General features: G+C 34.4%; 4 protein-coding genes and 1 pseudogene across 4 annotated transcripts; 3 read left to right on the top strand and 2 right to left on the bottom strand.

Annotated features, from left to right (window-relative positions):
- Nucleotides 1-54: 54 nt before the first annotated feature.
- LOC125867682 (NDR1/HIN1-like protein 13) lies at nucleotides 55-1,039 on the bottom strand. Its single transcript, XM_049548245.1, has one exon. The coding sequence runs from the start codon at nucleotides 902-904 to the stop codon at nucleotides 116-118; it is 789 nt and encodes a 262-aa protein (XP_049404202.1). The 5' UTR covers nucleotides 905-1,039; the 3' UTR covers nucleotides 55-115.
- A 514-nt stretch (nucleotides 1,040-1,553) lies between these two features.
- Nucleotides 1,554-4,763, bottom strand: LOC125867979 (uncharacterized). The gene is made up of 3 exons (XM_049548573.1): nucleotides 4,344-4,763; nucleotides 2,884-3,635; nucleotides 1,554-2,183 (listed from the first exon to the last, which is right to left on the bottom strand). The coding sequence occupies exons 1-3, from the start codon at nucleotides 4,647-4,649 to the stop codon at nucleotides 1,787-1,789; spliced, it is 1,455 nt and encodes a 484-aa protein (XP_049404530.1). The 5' UTR covers nucleotides 4,650-4,763; the 3' UTR covers nucleotides 1,554-1,786.
- A 2,576-nt stretch (nucleotides 4,764-7,339) lies between these two features.
- LOC125868035 (uncharacterized) lies at nucleotides 7,340-10,389 on the top strand (annotated as a pseudogene).
- An 837-nt stretch (nucleotides 10,390-11,226) lies between these two features.
- On the top strand, nucleotides 11,227-13,770 carry LOC125869024 (uncharacterized). The gene is made up of 3 exons (XM_049549579.1): nucleotides 11,227-11,460; nucleotides 12,402-13,153; nucleotides 13,291-13,770. The coding sequence occupies exons 1-3, from the start codon at nucleotides 11,227-11,229 to the stop codon at nucleotides 13,676-13,678; spliced, it is 1,374 nt and encodes a 457-aa protein (XP_049405536.1). The 3' UTR covers nucleotides 13,679-13,770.
- Nucleotides 13,771-19,647: 5,877 nt separating this feature from the next.
- Nucleotides 19,648-22,202, top strand: LOC125869382 (uncharacterized). The gene is made up of 3 exons (XM_049549962.1): nucleotides 19,648-19,963; nucleotides 20,861-21,615; nucleotides 21,731-22,202. The coding sequence occupies exons 1-3, from the start codon at nucleotides 19,652-19,654 to the stop codon at nucleotides 22,128-22,130; spliced, it is 1,467 nt and encodes a 488-aa protein (XP_049405919.1). The 5' UTR covers nucleotides 19,648-19,651; the 3' UTR covers nucleotides 22,131-22,202.
- Nucleotides 22,203-22,635: the final 433 nt, after the last annotated feature.

The following is a 22,635-nucleotide window of genomic DNA, read 5'->3' as shown; positions in this document are numbered from 1 at the left end:
AATCAAGTGAGATACATTTTACACTTTTTATGTATGTCGACAAGAGCCCAACCTCTGGTTCGATCGATAGATATGCCAAAAACATATTTCTAGCCAACAAGACATAACACCCAAATTAGAAATCCGTTATACACTCATTAGGCATAATCTTGGATTTCTTTGTCAAATCTTCCACATCAAAATCACAAGTAATTGTCAAATCTTTCTTCAAATTTTTAATCCAACTTTTAATTTCCATTGGCACATGAATCATCAATGACATTATTACTATTTTCTTGTTCTCATCTTCAATTGTCTTCAACAAATCACTAGGCAATTTCCCATTTGAACCAACATCAAGATTAAGATGAATATTATTTGTACCCAAACCTCTTTGTGAATTTGATGGATATTTCCCTTGTCCTATATCATGTTTCTTGTAAACAAAATTTGTCTTTCCATCACCAAATGAAACATCCATTCTTTCATTTACATTATTTACTTTCAAATCAAACTCGAATTTTGGATGTTGATTTTTTTGTCCTTGATCGCGATTATTAGGGTCCGTGACATTCTTGAAATGGACATTAACAACGGAAAATTTAGGACATTTAGGTATATACAACATGTGAATAATCGCGATGGTAATACCTATAACGATACCGAATATTAATATCCCCAATAAGGTCCAACAACAACGTCGTCCAATTTTTCTCTTGCTTTGTACATTATCCTTAGGGGCACGATTTTCCACAATTTTTGCATTTTCGGGTGGTGGCACACGATAAACTTGATCTTTAGGGATTTGAACAACGAAAGTATCTGATGTTCGGTCAGAAGGGGAAGCTAAACGGAGGGATGTTGCCGAAGAAAGTTTGTTAATGCTTTTTTTTCCGTTCCCGGTGAGTGGGGTCCGCCCTTCCATGTCAAAGAGAGGAGGGGTGGACGTAACAGAAATCGAAGAACAAGAAGAAATGTGACAATATAAGAATATTTATGGTTACATGCATGGAAATTTGGAGTTGGTCATAGAGATAGAAGGTCGCTTGAGATAATTTGGTGGTTTTATAAAGAAACATTTTTAAAAAAATTGTTGTTGTTATTATTATAGAAGAAGGAAAGAGAAAAGGTTAATGGTGCATCATATTTTTCTTGTCCTATTTTCTTGCACTTTATTGAGTCAGCAATGACTCACGATAAGATTTTGACATTAGTAATACCACTATGATAATATTTATAAGCATTAAGCGGTAATTTGGTTAATGTCATTATTGAAAATTAGGATATAGTTGCCAATATAAGTGATTTTGGCATTTCAAAACTGTTTTCCGATGATGAGAGTGCTTCATACACACAAACTTTAGCGACATTGGGTTATATTGCACCATGTATATATTATTATAAATATTGCATCATTATAAATAGTAATGTGTCCACGTGGACACATATATATCTTTAAAATACACTATTAAATAGTGCAGGGGTGTAAAAGGTCCTCCATAAAGTTTGGTATCGTAACAACAATTTCGACCAAAGTTAGAGTATTTTTCAGACCATTTTCCCTTAATAAACTATACTTGTCCAAATGGTGCATTCTATATATCAAGCTACCAGATTACACAATTAACAAGTCTGTTGTAATTGAAATTAATAAGCAATATACATTTCAAAACACTATATATCATATCTTTGAACAAAAAATTCAATTTTTTTTTGCCAATTCAGAATTTGAAGTGTCTGTTGAAATAGTTATGTCTAATATCTTGTTGGATTCCATGTACATATATCTGATATTTTGTTGGAACATTCAACTAACCGAAAGAAGTCTTTCCTCATCGTTCTCGAGTAAGGCTTGTCGTTCTTCAGATGAAGCATTGCCTGTTTCTTCAGTCTGTTGCAACCTGGCATGATCCCTGTCTCGTGGATACGTGCAATAGAGGAAGGAGTAGAAGAAGCAGCAAATCGCAATTGGAATGCCTATTGCAGCGTACAATGCCTTGGCAAGTGAGGCAGCATTCTGTCTATCTGTTTTAATTTCCTCTGAGCCTGTTGATCCCTCTGGAATTGGTTTAAAACCAAAAATGTGTTGAGCCAAAATGCCAACCAGTGGAGGAGCAAATGATGATATAATTGACTCGAAAGAACGATCCAGAGCATAAATGCTTGTTCTAGCTCTCTCTGGAACAATCTCTGCAAATATTGGACTGCATACGTATCAAAGACGAGTACTTTTAGTAAGATTCCACAACAGATGTAATGACGTAAAACTAGAAAGATCAACTAAGATGTCGAAGATAAAAGCATAAACGCAGAGTCATGTTTGCTGTTAGCCATATAAGTAGAATGCAGCTACAAGTGCTATCTAATACATTGTGGTTAAACAATTCACTTGGTTCCAAGCGAACATTCATGTAATAATATTTGATAAATATGATAATAGTCCAAGATTGCACTGCACAGCTAGATGAATTCGATGTCCATAATTTTGACACAAACCTAAAACACTGAACCTTTCACTGCACATGGAAATGAGATGCAATGAGTAATTCTTGAGCAGATAAAGATAGAGCCAATGGCGATATTTGAAAGAACAGAAAAACAAGTTGGAAGAGGAGATAAGTAGCAAGGAGGAAGAATTCTAATTGGTGTCGTGTCGTCTATCAACTAGTTCAGAATTTAGAGTCACAACTTCACAAGGGTTTATGCAGGGCAACTCCCGATTTAATTCAGCTCTAGAGCACGTCAAGAGATTACATGACTACTTGAAGTCGGTTCATAGTTCGTTTAGATACTAGTGTTAGTAATACACTATAATTTAGTTACTAGTTTCATGTTATGTGTCATTCCCATATTTTTCAACTAAAGTATTCTAACAGATGACACAGTGGGCACAAGGAGACATACTTGTTAGTTGCTGGAGCATTCCATGATACGCATAATCCCATGATAAACATGACTAAACCATGCATCAGAGTTGTTGAAGGATCATAAGGCAATAGCAGAAGCAGAATTGCAGCTAAAGGAACAGCGGAACCAGAGCTTATCTGAGCTAGAATAATTCTACCAGAATTAGGCAAATGCTTGGCTAGGACATCCCCCATTGTACCTCCGAATAGCGCACCAAGTGATTGAGCAACATTAAACAAAGTCCACAGGAGGGCTGTTGATTTGTGAGAGAAGCCAATAAGCTCCAACCACATAGGGGCGAATGACAATGCTGACCACGGGAATGACCCCGAAATCCCTTGGGCAATAAGTAATTGAAAGGAGGGTACTTTCATAACTTCTTTTGCTTCTTTAAGCAGTTGTCTCACTTCTTCTTGAAATGGTGGCGGTGGAGGTTGATCTTTTGCATTGCCATCACTGTCAACAAAACGGGGATCGTTGGCTAAGAAACAGACCAAAATTCCAACAGCAACACTTATCATACCAACCAAATGGAAGGAGATTCTCCAGCCTGGTATCCCCATGAATGATGTTTCGGCTAACAACACAGATATAAGCCCTCCAAGGGTGGAACCAAAATTTGTTGTTAGTTGTAGCCATCCAAAAGCTGTACCGCGGTTACTGTCATTAGTCGAGTCAGCAACTAGAGATTGGATTGCTGGAGTGACTATTGCAAGTCCTATTCCGTTCAAGCCTCTAGAAATTGCTATCTGTCAAACAACAGGAGATTGCAAGAGTGTAACCATACAACTCAAATTCAAGAAAGATAACACTTCTATCTACAATGAATTAAATTCGCTTGTTCCTCTACTATGTCAATGTGCATCATATATCATATAAAGCGAAAAGCAACAAGAAGCTTTTAGTTCAATCGAATCAAACTTCTACTTCCCAACCACACCAATTCGCAAAAGAAAAAAAAACTAATTTTTCGAATCTCTTCTTGAATTCAACAGTCTTGTTGTCATTAGCCCCTACTAATAAACAAGACACAAAATTGAGAGCACGACTACGAACCAAAGTTCCTATCGTCCAATTAATATGATGTTATCAAATCACTCCAAGCATAGAATCCCTCACATTTACCCCCTCCCCACAAACTTCCCAACAACACCAACCCAGTGCAGTCCCGCAAAATGGGATCCTAATGTACGCAGACCTTACCCCTACCTCAGACATAGACATGTTGTTTCCTATACACCCTCAACTCAACGAAAACCAGTCCAACCCAATCCAAAAAATAAGCAAGTACCAGACGAATCTTAGTAGCTCAGTTCACCTCATTGGTGAATGTTCAATTACCCACCCACCCTGTAATCCCCTGCCCCCAATTTTTTAAAAAAAAAACAAGAAAACCCCAAAACAACATCAAATTCATGAATTATCAACACGATATAAAGAAGGATTGAAGCAGAGACCTCAGTAAAATTAGCGGAGAGGGCAACAAGGAAAGTAGCAGCAGACCAAAGAAAAGCACCAAGAGCAATGACATGAGCTCTGTTATGACGAGCAGAAAGATAGGCAGCTAATGGATAACAAAGACATTGAACTAATGATCTAAAAAGAGTAAGAGAACCAAGACCAGTTGGATCAGTATGCAAATCTTCCCCAACTTCTTTATAAACACCAGGTAACAAAGTTTCATCCGCTTTCTCCATTATACCAGCAATATTCACCAATACAAGAGTCAACGTATTTGATCGCAGATTCTTCAGCTCCACCATTTTTCCCGGTGATCGGAGTTTCGAAGGAAAAAACTGAAATTGTTTCTGGCCGGTGGAGGTTGTTGACTAATTTTATTTACCAACCATGAAGGCGTTAAGTTTTTTTAAAAAAAATCTTTGAAAAGAGACTCCACGTGGAGATATGGATAGGTGTGGCCCAGGGGCGGAGCTAGCAATGGTCCAAAAATTATTTTATATTTCGAAATCTGTGAAATTTATTACTCTAACATGTATAAAAATTGTTTTTTTTTTCTCGAGTCAAGCGTATCATTAAGAGTCTCTAATTTTTAATATATATAGAATTGAAATATGTGTATATCCTATTTTTCTCAAAATTTTACTTATAAAAATATGTATTGTTATTGTTATTGGATATGTAGGACCCATATAGTTGACATAGTGGATAAGATTAGTTTGTGAAGCTATGATTAGATTATATTTAACTTTTTAATTATTTAAAATGTATATTTTTTTTAATACATTTGGTTGTCCAATTGTAAAGTTAATCATTTAACCATTAGATTTTTTTTATGTATAATATTAAATATATATTATTACTTTATATATATGCACATACTAGTAAAGGAAGTTTGAGCGTTGTCCGGGCCCAACATGGATAAAGTTAATTATTGTTATATATTATGTACTGTTAAAAAATTAGTAAGATTGTTATAATATATTTTGCTCATAAGCGAGCTAATATAGAAATTTATTTGTCATTTGTCTTTTTAATTTCAATTTCAATTTCAAATAGCAAATAAATGTGTTATGTAGCAATGAGATTGACGATCAAAATGAAACATATCTTTCTAAATTTAAGTAAAAATAAATAAAATAGAAGTAACATTAGGGTTATCAATAGGATGGTTCAGTTAGTTATTTTTAAAAATTATATCATTTCAATTTTTCGACTATTTTATAATGTATAACCAAAATTAAAATTTTAAAACCATTCCAACCCTAATTTATGTGACACAAGCAGTACAAAAATTAGCCTTTTTTTGTTGTTTTGTAGATATTTTAAGTTATTAATTATTGTAATTTACACTGCTTTTTATTTAATTTTTTTAATAACATATGTTACTTTCTATGTAGAGTTAAACCAATTTTTTTTTATGTCTTTTAAATATTTTAAGTTGATAATTATTGTGATTTTTAGTAATTTTTAGGTCATTTTCAAATAATATATGTTACTTTTTTAGTCCCATTTTATGAGGCATAATAGAATTTTGAGAGTCAACCAAATTTTTATTAGCAAATAAAGATTGACATTCACAAGAATGATATTTGAAAAATTTACGATTGGAGGTACTAATTGAAGTGGACCCCAAATAATTGTACTAATTACTACTCCCTTCATCCACTTTTAATTGTCATAATGCGTTTTTCAGAAGTCAATTTAACTAATTTTCTAAGTTAAATTAGATTACATTAATAACGACAACATTATATTCAATGTAATATTATAGTGGGGTTTAGAAATGACAGAGTGCATGTAACTTTATTCTTATCTTGTAAAGATAAAGAGATTATTTTTGACACCCTCAGCTCCGAGTGAAGTATATAAAGAGATCAAGTATGTAAAGCGTACATAGAAGCCATGTTAAAAATAATAAAGAAGAGAATACTACTCACTCCGTCTCATATGAGCTAGTCACTTTTCATTTTGCAAAATGCTTAAGAAATCATAAATGAGAAGATAATCTTATTAATTTATCTCTTAAAACTTTCTTGGAAATTTTACAAACAAATGTGAGCACTTTAAAAAAGAATTAAGGGAAAATGCATAAGTACCCCCCAGCTTATACCCGAAATCCCAGAGACACACTTAACCTTTGCTAAGGTCCTATTACCCCTCCGAACTTATTTTATATGTAATATTCTACCCCTTTTTGGCCTACGTGGCACTGTCTTGTGGGCCCAGCGCATGTTGACATTATTTTCTAGGATAGTGCCACGTAGGCCAAAAAGGGGTAAAATATTATAGATAAATTAAGTTCGGGGGGGGGGGGTAATAGGACCTTAGTAAAGGTTAGGTGTGTCTCTGAGATTTCGGGCATAGGCTGGGGGGTACTTATGCATTTTCCCAAGAATTAATTGCATGAGTAATATAGAGAAAATTTAATTAATGCTTTATTGATTTGGTAAGATGGACAAATAATAGGGGACAACTATTTTTAGTAAAATGATCAACTAATATGGGATGGAGAGAGTAGTAAACACTGACAAAATAATATGATAATTGAAAAGAAAAAAAAAACAAGTAATATTAAAATTGAGTAATTGGTCCCTACTCTAATAAAACTTTAATTATAATATTTTAGTTCATCCACCAATCATTAATCCGAAAACCTAATAAGTCTAATTTGCAATTGAATTATCGGTTAGGTTGATTTTGAACCGTCACTAGTAAAACTATTCTTATTATTTATGATTTCTGAAGATGCGTGTAAACACGAAAGTAGACAACTAATATAATACGGAGGGAATAGTTAAATTAAAATTGGAAAACGTGATAACTTCAGTAGTTGTCTATCTATTAGGCCTTACTTAAATCCTTACTATAATACTTATATTTATAGTTGTTTTATAGTTTCAATAACTTTTTCTCGCGAACTTCATACATATGTATGTGCATGTCCTAAATATTAACATTGACAAAAAAAAAATAAAACAATAAAAACTTGGCAATGGTGATGATGAAACTGAAGAACTACTTGAGATCAGATACATTGACACTTGTATTGATAAATTTTGCTGCTATAATGGAAATGGCTGATGAAAGTCTGTTACCTGGAGTTTACAAAGAAGTTGGCAAGGATTTGAACATTGATCCTGCTGGTTCGCTTAGTCTTTACAGATCATTAGTTCAATGTCTTTGTTACCCTCTTGCTGCATTTCTTGCTGCTCGTCATAATGACATAATCGTGCCAATGTCATTGCTCTCGGGGCTTTCCTTTGGTCCGGTGTCACGTTCCTTGTTGCCATATCCTCTACCTTCATTGAGGTCTGTCTGCATCATGAAGTTAGTGTTGTTTTCTTGGTTTATTTGTGTAGATTCGTGTAGTGGTGTAGACGGAATTTTCATTACTATATAAGTATTATATATACATAAAAAAAAAACAACCTTGTATATATAGTGTGCTTTTCTAAGGAAGAGGATTGATGAAAATCCCTTTCCACTAGAGCTCTGCCCTTGGACATAAAAGAAAAGGGTTTTAAGTGAAAAAAAACAAAATGAGGTCTCAGGTTCAAATACAGCAGAGACAAAAAACCGCTAGGTGATTTTTTCTCATCTGTCCTAACCTTAGTGGACAAAGCTACCTAATACCTGTTGTTGGTGTGGGATGGGTAGGTATCCTGTGGAATTTGTTGAGGTGAGCGAAAATTGGTCCAAACATCACGGTTATTAAAAAAAAAGTTGTGTAATTGTAGAATGGGCTCTGTTTTCTTTAGAAGGTTGATGCAAAAGGTTGTAACCTTGTGTCTTTTAAGGATTATGAGTGGAGTGTGAGATACCTTGATATTAATTGGATTATAGAAACTTTGGTTTTGTGTTATTTGTCTTGTGCTAAAAGTTGTCTCTTGTTTATTAGGAAGTGTGATAGGTTGGCGATCGCAGGTATAAGAAGAGGTAGAGGTAGGCCGAAAAAGTATTAGGGAGAGGTGATTAGACATGACCCTAGATAGGAAGATATGGAGGTTTGTAATTAGGGTATAAGGTTAGTAGGTAGTCGAGCGATATCTAGTCTACCCATTAAGGGTTGTTATTATTACTCACAGACTATCTTGTTCTACAATTTTATTATTACATGTTGTTTTCTTAGCTTTGCATATTGTATTATGTGTTGTTGCTACTATTCTTTTCTGCTTTACTGTATTTATTCATTTTAGCACCTCATAATGTTGCTTAACAGATAGCAATTTCGAAAGGATTAAATGGAATAGGACTTGCAATTGTCACACCAGCAATCCTATCTCTAGTTGCTGATTCAACTGATGATACTAATCGCGGTACAGCTTTTGGATGGTTAGCACTAACAGAAAGTTTTGGTGCAATCATTGGTGGGACTATGTCTGTGCTGATTGCTGAAACATCATTCATGGGAATCCCGGGCTGGAGAATATCCTTTCACCTGGTTGGTATTATAAGTATTCTTGTTGGTCTTTTAGTCTATCTATTCGCCAAAGATCCCCGCTTTCTTGACCGAGATGTCAATGCAAATGATCAGCCTCCCCCGAAACCATTTCAAGAACAAGTGAGAGAATTGTTAAAAGAAGCAAAAACAGTTATCAAAGTACCTTCCTTCAAGATAATTGTTGCACAAGGGGTTTTCGGGTCATTCCTTGGGACATCACTCTCATTTTCCACTATGTGGTTGGAGCTTGTTGGATTCTCCCACAAGACAACAGCACTCATCACGAGTTTGTTTGTAGTTTCTCTGTCATTTGGCGCGGTTTTTGGAGGATTCATGGGGGATGTATTGGCTAAGCACTTGCCTAATTCTGGTAGGATCATCGTTTCTCAGATAAGCACTGGTTCAGCTATTCCCTTAGCTGCAATTCTGCTGCTGCTATTGCCTAATGATCCTTCCACAGCTTTGTTGCATGGTTTAGTCCTGTTTATATTGGGATTTTGCGCATCATGGAGCGGTCCAGCAGCAAACAGGTATATCTACTCAGATCCAATATATCATTTGTTTCAAACACTTGACAGATTTTCAAGTTTGTCTTCCCTGTTTGTCTCCAAATATATCCAAACTCTTACATTGTATAGACCGATGTAAGAGGCTGCTTACCACTTCTTTCTCTTTATACCACCTTCTTCACTCTTTCCTCTTGCATATGCACACACAGGCATATGTATGCACTTGAAATGATTTAAGAAGCACATGTTAGGTACATTAATATTAGTAGTCGTAGTATTGCTCCAATAGTTTCTTGTTTATACCTAGATTATTGTATTGTTTTGTTGTAGTTTCTAAACTGTTACTATCTGTTGTTTTTGTTGTTTTCTGTTGGTTTCTTGTACTTCCGTTTTTCTATTTTTGATTGCTTTGGACTGTTTTTTCTTGAGTCGGGAGTCTATCGGAAACAACCTCTCTGTCTCTGAGGCAGGGGCAAGGTCTGCGTACGCTCTACTCTCTCCAGACCCTTTGTGAAACTACACTATGTATGTTGTTGTTGTTGTTGTTATGCTAGGTACATTCAAATGATGCGCAAATTAAAATGCCTTTATTATGTTTTTTGCATTGATCTTAGATGTCTTGCTCTTTTGACATGTTTGTAGTCCAATATTTGCTGAGATAGTTCCCGAGAGAGCTCGAACGAGCATTTATGCTCTGGATCGATGTTTCGAGACCTTGTTAGCATCATTTGCTCCTCTTCTAGTTGGTACTTTAGCTCAACAAGTTTTTGAATATAAACCAATCACTGAGGGATCTTCAAGTTCAGGGGAAATTGAAACAGATAGACAAAACGCTGCCTCACTTGCCAAAGCAATGTACACTGCAATAGGCATTCCAATGGTCATTTGTTGCTCTATCTACTCCTTCCTGTATTTCACATATCCACAAGATAGGGATCGTGTCCGATTGCAACAGATTGATCAAACGCTCCATTTTCCATCCGAAGAACAACAGCCCTTACTCGAGCATGATGAGGACAGATTTCTTTCAGAAAATTAGTTGAAATCCATAGAATCTAACAAGGACAAACTCACTTCCTTGTTCTGTTGTTTGTAATTACTTTACTCTATACAGATATGCGACTCTTCTATATACATTTATTTAAGGGTGTGTTTGAATTAACACAACATTAACAACACCAACAACATCATATTTAGTGTAATTCTAACGTATGGTCTAGAAATGGTGGAGAGTATGTAGTTTTATTCCTGTCTTGTAACGATAGAGAGAGTGTTTTCAATAGACTTTCGACTCAAGTAAAGCATATAATAAAACCAAGTATGTAAAGCATACACAGTTCTAAAAGCCATTTTGAAAATAATGAAGAAGTGAATAATAAACAATGACAAAATAATATGACAATTGAAGCAAAGAAAACAACAACTGATAAATCCTTAATAATAATTTTTTAATTTGTTCACCAATCGCTAATCTAATAACTCAATAAGCCAAATTTGCAGTCAGATTATCGGATAGTCGGTTCAATTTTGAACAACTTAGTTTAAATTAGTAAAACTATCCTTGTTAATTATGATTTCTTAAGGCACGTATAAATAAGAAAGTAGACAACTAATATAGAACGGAGCAGGTAGGTATTTGACTCAATTGAACTATCCAAAATAAGAAAACGTGATACTTCAGTAGTTGTCTATATTTGGCCTTTACTTAAATCCTACTACAATACATACATTTATATTATTCTTTTATAGTTCCAATAACTTTATCTCGAGTTCTTCATTTATATGTGTGTGCATGTCCTAAATGTTAATATAGACTTACAAACAAAAAAAGAGAAAAAAAACAAAGCTTTGTTCATGATGAAGCTCAAGAACTACTTGAGATCAGATACATTGACGCTTGTATTGATAAATTTTGCTGCTATAATGGAAATGGCTGATGAAACTCTGTTACCTGGAGTTTACAAAGAAGTTGGCAAGGATTTGTGCATTGATCCTGCTGGTCTTGGTTCACTCAGTCTCTACAGATCATTAGTTCAATGTCTTTGTTACCCTCTTGCTGCATTCCTTTCTTCTCGTCATAATCGTGCCAATGTCATTGCTCTCGGTGCTTTCCTTTGGTCCAGTGCCACTTTTCTTGTCGCCATCTCCTCTACCTTTGCTGAGGTCTCTTCTTCTTCCTCTGTAGATGGTGTTTTTCAAATATAGAAATGAGTTGAATTCTAGTTGATATTTCATGAAAATAGTGTTGGTAGTGTAGATCCGTGTTGTGATAGAGACAGGATTTTCACCAATATATATTGTATATACATAATATACAGTGTAATTTTCTGAGGAACTGATAGGATTTTCACCAATCTATCGGGAACTGACTCTCTACCACTAAGGTAGTAGTAAGGTCTGCGTACACTTAACATCCTCAAACCATACTTTGTGAGATTAGTACACTGAGTTTGTTGCTGCTGTTGACTCTGATTTCTTTAGAAATGGAAAGTTTGAGGTTGCATATATTGGATTCTATGCTTTTCTTGAGAGTTAAGAGTGGAGTGTGAGCTAACTTGATATCAACTGGATTATAAGAGTTATTTGTTTTGTTTTTATTGTTGTCTCTTGCTTATTAGTAAGAGTCAAAGACAACAAAACTGTCAGGATAAGAAAAATAATTATTGATAAGTAGCCTTTAGGAATTTATCTTTGTTGAGGTTTTAAGTATCTAAATGCTACCAACTTAAATTTGTAAGTGTGGACTTGTTTTGTTAGTTATCATTGAGGAATGGTCTAAAGTATATACTGATCTCTAAATATATGTAAGACTTCTTAGTTCGGTCTCAACTAACAACTAAACACTCCAACTCATCCTCATTGTGTCTCGTGGACACCAAATGTTGTGACACATAAATTTTGGAGGTGTCTAGATCTTATCATTTTGTAAGTTGGAGTGTTCAACTAATACAGTAGAGACGAGTTGAGGTATTTGGATGTGCACTCTCAAAGTTGGAGTGTTTACTTGTCAGCTGTCGTCAAGTTTGAGTCTTTTGTTTACGTGTTATGCCTTTCTGAAACTATGACAAGAATGGAAGTGTTATCTTGTTGATGTTGTTTAACAGATAGCAGTTTCGAGAGCATTGAACGGAATAGGACTTGCAATTGTCACACCAGCAATCCTATCTCTAGTTGCTGATTCAACTCATGATACTAATCGCGGGACGGCTTTTGGATGGCTATCACTAACTGGAGGTCTTGGTTCAATCCTTGGTACGCTTATGTCTGTGCTGATTGCTGAAACATCATTCATGGGAATCCCTGGCTGGAGAATCTCCTTTCACCTGGTTGGTATTATAAGTGTTCTTGTTGGTCTTTTAGTCCGCCTCTTTGCCAAAGATCCCCGCTTTCTTGACAGAGATGTCAATGCAAAAGATCTACCTACACCGGAACCATTTCAAGAACAAGTGAGAGAACTGTTAAAAGAAGCAAAAGCGGTTATCAAAGTACCTTCCTTCAAGATAATTGTTGCACAAGGGGTTTTCGGGTCATTCCTTGGGACATCACTGTCATTTACCACTATGTGGTTGGAGCTAGTTGGATTCTCTCACAAGACAACAGCGCTCATCTCGAGTTTGTTTGTGGTTTCTCTGTCATGTGGCGCGGTTTTTGGAGGATTCATGGGGGATGTATTGGCAAAGCACTTGCCTAATTCTGGTAGGATCATGCTCTCTCAGATAAGCACTGGTTCAGCTATTCCCTTAGCTGCAATTTTGCTGCTGCTATTGCCTAATGATCCTTCCACAGCTTTGTTGCATGGTTTAGTCCTGCTTATATTGGGATTTTGCGCATCATGGAGCGGTCCAGCAACAAACAGGTATATCTACTCTAAACCAATATACCATTTGTTTCAAACACTTGACAGATTTATATTACAACGCCTTTTTTATGTTTTTTTTTTACATTGATCTTAGAGATGGTCTTTGATATTTTGCTCTTTTGACATGTTTGTAGTCCAATATTTGCTGAGATAGTTCCTGAGAGAGCTCGTACGAGCATTTATGCTCTGGATCGATCTCTTGAGACCATCATAGCATCATTTGTTCCTATGCTGGTTGGTACTTTAGCTCAACAAGTTTTCGGTTATAAGCCAATCCCTGAGGGATCTTCAACCTCAGGGGAAATCGAAACAGATAGACAAAATGCTGCCTCACTTGCCAAAGCAATGTACACTGCAATAGGCATTCCAATGGTCATTTGTTGCTCCATCTATTCCCTCCTCTATTTCACATATCCACGAGATAGAGATCGTGTCCTGTTGCAACAGATTGATGAAACGGGGAATTCTCCATCCGAAGAACAACAGCCCTTACTCGAGCACGATGAGCAGAGACTTCTTTAAGCAAGTTAGTTAAGAGTCCATAGATTGTATCCATAGCTGATAATATACATTTGCCAGCTATTTTCTTAGTGGGCGACGACTATTTGTGTCGATTTCCCACAGTTTATTTGATACAATAACATTGATACTGAATTGCCTACTATATCGACTACCTCCAGAGGCGGATCTATTAAGGGGTTTGGGGGTGACACGCCACCCCCGAACTTCGACAGAAACTTTATATATACATAGGTATATATATATAATATTTATATTTATATAAAGCGTGCCACCCACAGAACAAAATTGGCTTGTGGTGCCATGGTAGGAGGGCAAGTTTAGAAGGCTGATGTTGCGGGTTTGAATCCCATTTGTACCTATTTTTTTTAGAAAGACGTTTTTTTAAGAAAAAGGAAATTGCTGCACACGTTCTTTTAAGAAAAATTAGAGAACTAAAATTAATTTATATCGAAAAGACGAATAATTTAATCAAATATAAAATTAATTTAATCGATAAGTCTATTTGGCACTCACGGAGTCTAAATCCTGGATCCGCCACTGACTACCTCTAGTTAATTTAAACTTTAACAACACCACTTAGATAACTCTAGCCAGTAACACAACTCACAAATGAAATGAAACGATCTATGATGCTTTATAACATAGGAATAGATCTACGATATGAGAGCACAATACACTAAACTCAAAGAGTAACTTAAGACGCTGCAACACTCGATCAAGTTCCTCGTTGACTTGTCCTTTACAACGAGAACTATAAGGACCAGGTCCTTTAATTAGGTCCCTTTTGCTCTATAGTTTATTAATTCATCAAAACTCAAAATACAAAACTTTGGCTCTTAATGACAAACTAGCTTGATTAGAGAAAGTTTTAATGTTTATTATAGTTTAAGAACCAAACTTGGATTAATGATGTCTACATCTAAAAATACGCATAAAAGGGGGTAAAAATCATTATAATAAAAAAAGTCAATGATTAAAAAAAAAGGTCCAATAATTAAATAAGTATGGGTCTAGGAATCTGAAAATGAGATTTGATAATTTCCTCCTATTGATTTTGTAGTACTTCATTTTTCAATAAATAATTGGAAAAATTATAACGCCAAGAATACGGTAAGTAATAATTATATATATTATTTCTCAATTTTTTAATTATCCATATTATTATTATCAAAGAATTAATATAGGGTTTAGGAAGAATCTTATCGATAGCCCCAGCCCCTTCCTAAAAAGAGGGGAAAAGAAGGACAAAAAAAAGTAATATAGGGTCGACGAAAAAACTTATACTTTACGGTTTACATCAAATGAAACTTAACTTATTAATATTCATTTTTTGTATCAAAATTGTATTAATTTATCATAATTCAAAAAGTTAATGACTAAAAACATATTTAAACTATTCTTGTTTTTTGAATTTCATACCTAAACTATTGAGAATTTGAGTTTTCTACCCAAACTATTACATAATAGTTACTGAAATATACCTCGCCAAATTTTATGATCTTTTGCTTAAAAAGTTTATCATGTGACACTCCATGCGTGGAAAAAATAATTTTAGTGTGGCAAATCTAAATAATTAATATTAGGTTAAAAGTCAATTAAAGTTAGGTTAAAACAATCATCGTATAAATTAATTTATTTCAACTGTCACATCCATCATCTTCTTCTCCATCTTTTTAGCCGTGATCTCGTCTTTATCGTGGCCAGTGGCGGATCCAGGATTTAGACTCCGTGAGTGCCAAATAGACTTATCGATTAAATTAATTTTATATTTGATTAAATTATTCGTCTTTTCGATATAAATTAATTTTAGTTCTCTAATTTTTCTTAAAAGAACGTGTGCAACAATTTCCTTTTTCTTAAAAAAACGTCTTTCTAAAAAAAATAGGTACAAATGGGATTCAAACCCGCAACATCAGCCTTCTAAAGTTGCCCTCCTACCGTGGCACCACAAGCCAATTTTGTTCTGTGGGTGGCACGCTTTATATAAATATAAATATTATATATATATACCTATGTATATATAAAGTTTCTGTCGAAGTTCGGGGGTGGCGTGGCACCCCCAAACCCCTTAATAGATCCGCCTCTGATCGTGGCATTGATATCTCCTACTTGAAAGAAGGAAATTTTGGAGTTTTTAAAGAAGTCAATTAAGAATATATTTAAAAATATTAGTATGTCAGCTAATAGAGCAGCTATATATGCTAAGTGGATGGAGATTTTATGGACAAATTAACGCAGCTAGAAGCATTTTTAGACAAACATTGATCTAATCAACGTTTGAATATAATTCTTGATAGTTTAGATATGACACTCAATAAAATAAAATAATTGATATCTACTGTCTAATTAATCACACTATTCTACTTCTATTTCATTTTTTTTCAATTGAGATCTTGCTTACACATTTTCATAACATGTTATCTTCACGTAAACACTAATTCTTCTAATTTGCTTCCTAATGAAGCAAAAACAACGTAGAAGTATTATTATTCTTTCCATCTCACGTGAAGATGTTAGTATTTAAAAAAATAAATATTTTATTATAATTTTCTCAATTTCTTTTAAATCATTAGCTCTATTGATTTGTAATACTTTTTATAAAAAAATTAAATATATAATTTGATATTTCAAATATTTATAATTAAAACCTAAATATCTCGAATTTCGACTGAGAGAGTAAAAGAAAATGACCCACTAATATAGGTTGTGGTGCAGTAGTGAGACTGCTCCACCCTTAATCAGATGTATTGAGTTCGAGCCTTTAGAAAAAATTCGATTGAAAGTACCACCCCCAATTAGCCTCTACAATGTACAATTCAAATTTAATCGAGACTTCAGTACATGCTCCGAGCATAGGACCCCAAATGATGGGGAAACAAAAGAAAAAAAATCCATTTGAAAACTACCCAAAATTTTCTAGGTTGGTGTATCCTCATCGTCTAATATTCAACGCTTTTTTGGGAACTTAATTTGGTCCCACATAATACATTTTCCAAGTTTTGAGCATTTAACGTGTCTCCTGTCATACATGTCATAATTTTATCATATGAAATTACACGCAATGATATTAAAAATAAATGATTTTGAGTAATCGTGAATTTTTAAAGTCAAAGATGTTACTCCTCCATTTTTATTTAGTTGTTACTATTCTAGATTTTATGTTCCTTAAGAAATTAGATAAGTTTATTATTGTACTCTTATTTAGTATTCTCTTAAAGTTAAGTTTTCAATCCATGAACGAATTGATTTATTTTGATTAATTAATTTGATCAATAAACATGAGGTAAGTACTTAGTTTATCTTTGTTGGTCAAATACATACTTTTAAGGTTAATAACTCTCAAGAGTAAAATAAGAATAATAGTGTCATTTATGCATTGATTTTGCAAAATGACAAATATTAAGAAATATTTATTTTTAGTAAAGACGATATGTAAATAGTAACAGAGGGAATATTCATGGATGCCCGTGTGATAACAGATTAAAAGTTCAAGATCATTCAACTTCATTAAGTTTTATTTAAATATTTGAATTAATTAGAATATGTTCTGATCGAGAACATGATAAAGTGTTCATAATAGATATTTTTTGTTCAAATTTTTTTAAAAGTTTCTACTCTTATTTTCAAGCAATACCACATAAAATCATGATACTTTCTTTAATTAGACACATCAATTTTCTTCGAAATTTGGATCAGAAATGTTTAATAGGAATAAGTTATCATGTGATAAAGTGTTTAGTAGTTCAAATATCTAAATAAAATTATGAAATATACTACTCTCTCGGTCTCAAAATATTGTCATATTTTTTTATTTACACATTTTAAAAAAATATAAGTTGAAAAGTGTATTTGACTATTTTACCTTTATTTACGTCTTAAAATATTGATTATTTACTTTATTAATGTGTCATAATTGAGTTGGTTTTAGTCTTTAATAACAATTACATCTAACAATAAAATAGAATAAATAAATAAATAATTTTGCATTGACTTTTGAAATAACAAATTTTCTTAGCAAGGACAACAACTATTTTGAAACAAAAGAAGTACTCCTTATTTTTTTTTAAATTTTAATTGACCATTATATGAAAAAATAAATGTTTCATTTTAACAAGGCGGAATGGCCTGAGAGACCTTTGTACTTGACTCGATTTATAAGTTGGATTTCTGTACTTATGACTTTGCCAACTAAACCCTTAAACTCATTCAAACACAATATTTTAGACCTTTTCTCATCTGATGAGTGTGCGTGTAGTACACTCATTTTACACATGAATACCACGTCATTTTTTAATGACACGTCATTATTTCTATCATTATTTTAATAACACATTAGAAATTAAATATTTAAAAATAAATAATATTTTTAAAAAATGCAATTTTCTCTCTCTGTACCATTCACTCCCTTCCCACCTTCTATCATTTTCATCCCAAAAATAAAAATCACCATTTTCATCTTTCTTCATAGTTCACACTCAAAAATTTCTTCAATCACAAAATGTGATAGATTATAATTAGTTCTTGCACATGCTTTATGGTTCTATTTATTTTGATTTGATAAAAATAGATATCAAGAAAACTTCAAATTGAAAAACATATATTTATATGTAAATTCAAGTAGTAGATCTTAAAGAATTAAGTTTATAAAAATGGTGAATGGTATATTTTCTTGCAAAAAAAACTTTTTTCAATTCTTTATTTGATAATTTTATTGTGATAATGTGTACGTTAAAGAAGAAGAAGAGAAAAGGAGCAGGGTGGGGTGGTGGTGGTGGATGTGGGCTGAGGTTGAAGAAGAACAAGAGGAGAAAATGAGTAGGTGCGATGGAGGATGGGGGCTGAGGTTGAAGAAGAAGAGAAAATGGGTGGGGTGGGGTGGGCCTGAAGAAGAAGATAGAAGGGGTGGGGGGTGGGGCGAGGTGGGGTGTAGTAAAGAAGGAGTTTTTTAGTATTTTTTTTTAAAAAAAATTATTATTATTGTTTTGTCTTATAATTGTAATAATTTTAAATTAAAAATATTGTATTCACTTGCTTCAAAACGCGTGGGGTTACGTATTTGTCCAACTAAGCCATTTCAGTGCTACATAAGCTCGGTCAATGGTCAGAAGGGTTTAAAAAATAGAGTTTCATTAAGCTTAAGGGTTCATTTGGCAAAACGATGAGTAGAAGGGTTCAACTGACAAACGAAGCCAAGTACAGGGGCCTCTCAGGTCATTCCGCCTTTTAACAAATCAAGAAAGTCTTATTACTCCCTCCGTTTCAAAAAGAATGACCTAATTTGATTTGGAACGGAATTTAAGAAAAGAAAGAAGATTTTTAATCTTGTGGTTCTAAATTGAAGTTTTGTTAAATGAACCAAAATGCCCTTTACTATTGTAACCTTAAACAAGTCACGTGAAAAGTTGAAATTAAAGTGTTACCTAAAAAGAAAACTAGATCATTATTTTTTAAACGGAGGGAGTACTTTTTTCTTCTCATATCATTCATACTACTCTATTAAATAACTACATAAAATACTAGTCAAATTTAGAGCTCCAATCCATATGAACATTAATTAAATTTTTCTTAAGAATTATGCCAGTTCAACAGAGGTCAAGTAATATGAAACAATTACTCTTTCCGTCCCATTTTATGTGACACCATTTCCTTTTTGGTCAGTCCCAAGAAAAGAATGTCACATTTCCTTATATGGTAAGTATTTAAAGGTATAATCCTCTTTTACCCTTGTTGGTTTCACTTAATCTTAAAATAATCTACTTTTTAAAGAGCAATTTGGTAAATATTTCAAAGTCTTCATTTATTTTTTAAATTCCGTGCCCAGTCAAATATTGCCACATAAAATGGGACGGAGGGAGTAGCTCGAAAACAGCGAAACATAAGGTTATTAGTCAACACCTTCTACAGAGAATTCAATTATATATACACAATGTATAACCAAATTGTTTAAACCATTACTCTCATAGCTCGATAATAATGGTACTAGAAGTCATGAAGAAGTTAAGATCAGATAGGTTGACTCTTGTATTAGTGAATATTGCTGGTATAATGGAGAAAGCTGATGAGACTTTGTTACCTAATGTTTATACAGAAATTGGCAAAGATTTGCATACTGATCCAACTGGTCTTGGTTCTCTTACTCTGTTTAGATCATTAGTTCAATGTCTTTGTTATCCATTAGCTGCCTATCTTTCTGCTCGTCACAACAGGGCTCATGTCATTGCTCTTGGTGCTTTTCTATGGTCTGCTGCTACTTTCCTTGTTGCCATCTCTTCCACCTTCACTCAGGTTATTTAATTTATTTCGCGTATATCATGTTGTTGTTACTGCTTGTGTTTTCATATATGTTGTGTTTATGTTTGTCTTGAGTAGAGGATCTGTCGGAAACAGTCTCTCTGTCTGTAGAAATAAAGGTTAATTTTGTCTGCTTGTGGTTGTAGGGGCCGAGCTAGTAAGGGTCTTCAGTAGAAAATTATATTGTTTATGTTTGTCTTGAGTCAAGGGTCTGTCGGAAACAATCTCTCTACCTGCACTAAATAATAGTAAATTTTGTCCATTTGTGGTCATAGGGCCGAGCTATTAGCACAAAATTATACTGTTTATATATGGTTAAAATTATTTTTTTATGTATATATATAGTAGATGTTGAACCCTTTTGACTTTTCCAGTGTTTACTTTTTCATATTTTGAACCTCCTTAACGAAAGTTCTGGCTCCGCCAGTGCAGTTGTGGGATTACACTGATTATGTTGTTGATGGGTTCGCAGTGTGATATTGTTTGCTTTAGATTAAGTTTTATCTGAATTTCCCCAAAAGACAGAGTATTCAACACCTTATAAGTAGCTTACTCTTCTTTTCAGCTTCCAATGTGGTGTTTTGTGGACACAACAAACAATAACTTCTGTTGTGGCTCTGTCCTTGTCTGTACATTGACAGAGTCAAAACCAAGGAAGGAGCTCAATTCAATCTCCTTCGTTGAAAAATCGTTTTGTATAAATAGGGTAAAAATGATTTTTTTGTATGTATATGTTATGATCCTAGTGAAAAGTATGGGACTTGAATCTCACACCGTTTTAATCGGGATCTGATATAGGGCCTTGGGCTCTCCTACCTCAATAGAAGTATCATCATTCTTGAATTTAGGCTGTAAGAATTGTTTTATCACCTCACAGATGTTGTTTAACAGATAGCGATTTCGAGAGGATTGAATGGAATAGGACTTGCAATTGTCACACCAGCAATCCAATCTTTGGTTGCTGACTCAACTAACGAAAGTAACCGCGGTACTGCTTTTGGATGGTTAGCACTAACATCAAGTTTTGGCTCAATCCTTGGTGGGCTTTTGTCTTTGCTGATAGCTGAAACATCATTCATGGGGATCCCAGGATGGAGACTCTCTTTCCATCTGGTTGGTATTGTAAGTGTTCTTGTTGGTTTTTTAGTCCGTCTCTTTGCCAACGATCCACGATATCTTGGAAGTAAGGCTGACAAAGAAAATGATCAACTTAAACTAAAATCATTTCAAGAAGAAGTTAGTGAACTGCTAAAAGAAGCAAAAGCGGTTATCAAAGTGCCCTCTTTTCAAATACTTATCGCCCAAGGGGTTTCCGGGACGTTCCCCTGGTCAGCATTGTCATTTGCCACAATGTGGTTGGAGCTTGTAGGATTCTCTCACAAGACAACAGCTCTTCTCTGGACTTTGTTTCGAGTTGCTGACTCACTTGGCTCGTTGTTTGGAGGATTCATGGGGGATGTACTGTCTAAGCACTTGCCTAATTCTGGTAGGATTATACTCGCACAGATAAGCACGGGATCAGCAATTCCAATAGCTGCAATTCTTCTGCTGCTATTGCCTAATGATCCTAAAACAGCTACGTTGCACGGTTTAGTCTTGTTCATCATGGGATCAATCATATCATGGTGTGGTTCAGCGACAAACAAGTACGTCTCTTCTCATCCAATATATCATTTTTATAGAATGTTTAGCACATTTTTCCTGTTCTGAATTTAACTTGAGGAGTTACACTGAAATATCTCACTATTGACATGTTTGTAGTCCTATATTTGCTGAGATAGTACCAGAGAGAGCTCGGACAAGCATTTATGCTCTGGATCGATCTTTTGAGACCACAATATCGTCTTTTGCTCCATTGGTGGTCGGTATTTTAGCTCAACAAGTTTTTGGTTATAAGCCGATCCCCGAGGGGTCAACAGGCTCACAAGAAATTGAAACAGATAGACAAAATGCTGCATCACTTGCCAAGGCATTGTACGCTGCAATAGGCATTCCAATGGTCATTTGTTGCTCTATCTACTCCTTCCTGTATTTCACATATCCACAAGATAGAGATCGTGTACGGTTGCAGTTGATTGAAGAAACAGGCAATTCTCCATCCGAAGAACAACAGCCCTTACTCGAGCACGATGAGCACAGAATTCTTTCAGCAATTAGTTGAAATCCTTCGACAAAATTTTAGGCTGTCTGTACATAGAATCCAACAAGAACAATCTCACTTCTTGCTATGTTGTTTGTATTATTGCAGTATGAAAGTTAACTAATTCACTATGACATGCGTTGAGCTTAAATGAAGAGAAGTGATGATTGTTATGCCGTAATTTTCCTATCTTTAGAAAAATCACCTTTTGAAATGTCCCATGTATAAAACAATTTGAGAAAAATACTTAGAAAAGAGTCGCCACTTAATTTTTAAAGGAATTAAGAAAACTTATAATTTTCAAAACTTATATGTATCTCAGCCTGTTTTCAGCTTTCTGAGACTTGTGTATCTGTGTACTGTTTTGTGGAAGCTTCCGAAAGCTATGTTGATACTTCCCTTTCGTGACATTTGGCATGGGGGTTGACTCGGAGAGTTGTTGGGTTCATCCCAACAAACAACAGAGATGCAAGGAGGCCAGGATTGGAGTCCGGTGGACTCGATATCAGATGCATGGTATAAAGGA

Source organism: Solanum stenotomum, chromosome 6 (assembly GCF_019186545.1).
Source record: "Solanum stenotomum isolate F172 chromosome 6, ASM1918654v1, whole genome shotgun sequence".
Lineage (NCBI taxonomy): Eukaryota > Viridiplantae > Streptophyta > Magnoliopsida > Solanales > Solanaceae > Solanum > Solanum stenotomum.
The sequence above is the reverse complement of the archived record's forward strand: the minus strand, read 5'-3'. Positions and strand labels throughout refer to the sequence as shown.

Bases quoted from the DNA above. Each gene is read 5' to 3' on its own strand.
- LOC125869382 (XM_049549962.1), top strand. From the start codon at position 19,652: ATGGTACTAGAAGTCATGAAGAAGTTAAGATCAGATAGGTTGACTCTT. The intron at 19,964-20,860 runs GTTATTTAATTT...GTTGTTTAACAG, and splicing joins TCTCTTCCACCTTCACTCAG to ATAGCGATTTCGAGAGGATT. The intron at 21,616-21,730 runs GTACGTCTCTTC...ACATGTTTGTAG, and splicing joins TGTGGTTCAGCGACAAACAA to TCCTATATTTGCTGAGATAG.
- LOC125867682 (XM_049548245.1), bottom strand. From the start codon at position 904: ATGGAAGGGCGGACCCCACTCACCGGGAACGGAAAAAAAAGCATTAAC.
- LOC125867979 (XM_049548573.1), bottom strand. From the start codon at position 4,649: ATGGTGGAGCTGAAGAATCTGCGATCAAATACGTTGACTCTTGTATTG. The intron at 3,636-4,343 runs GTCTCTGCTTCA...GTTGTTTGACAG, and splicing joins TCTCCGCTAATTTTACTGAG to ATAGCAATTTCTAGAGGCTT. The intron at 2,184-2,883 runs GTATGTCTCCTT...ATACGTATGCAG, and splicing joins AATGCTCCAGCAACTAACAA to TCCAATATTTGCAGAGATTG.
- LOC125869024 (XM_049549579.1), top strand. From the start codon at position 11,227: ATGGCTGATGAAACTCTGTTACCTGGAGTTTACAAAGAAGTTGGCAAG. The intron at 11,461-12,401 runs GTCTCTTCTTCT...GTTGTTTAACAG, and splicing joins TCTCCTCTACCTTTGCTGAG to ATAGCAGTTTCGAGAGCATT. The intron at 13,154-13,290 runs GTATATCTACTC...ACATGTTTGTAG, and splicing joins AGCGGTCCAGCAACAAACAG to TCCAATATTTGCTGAGATAG.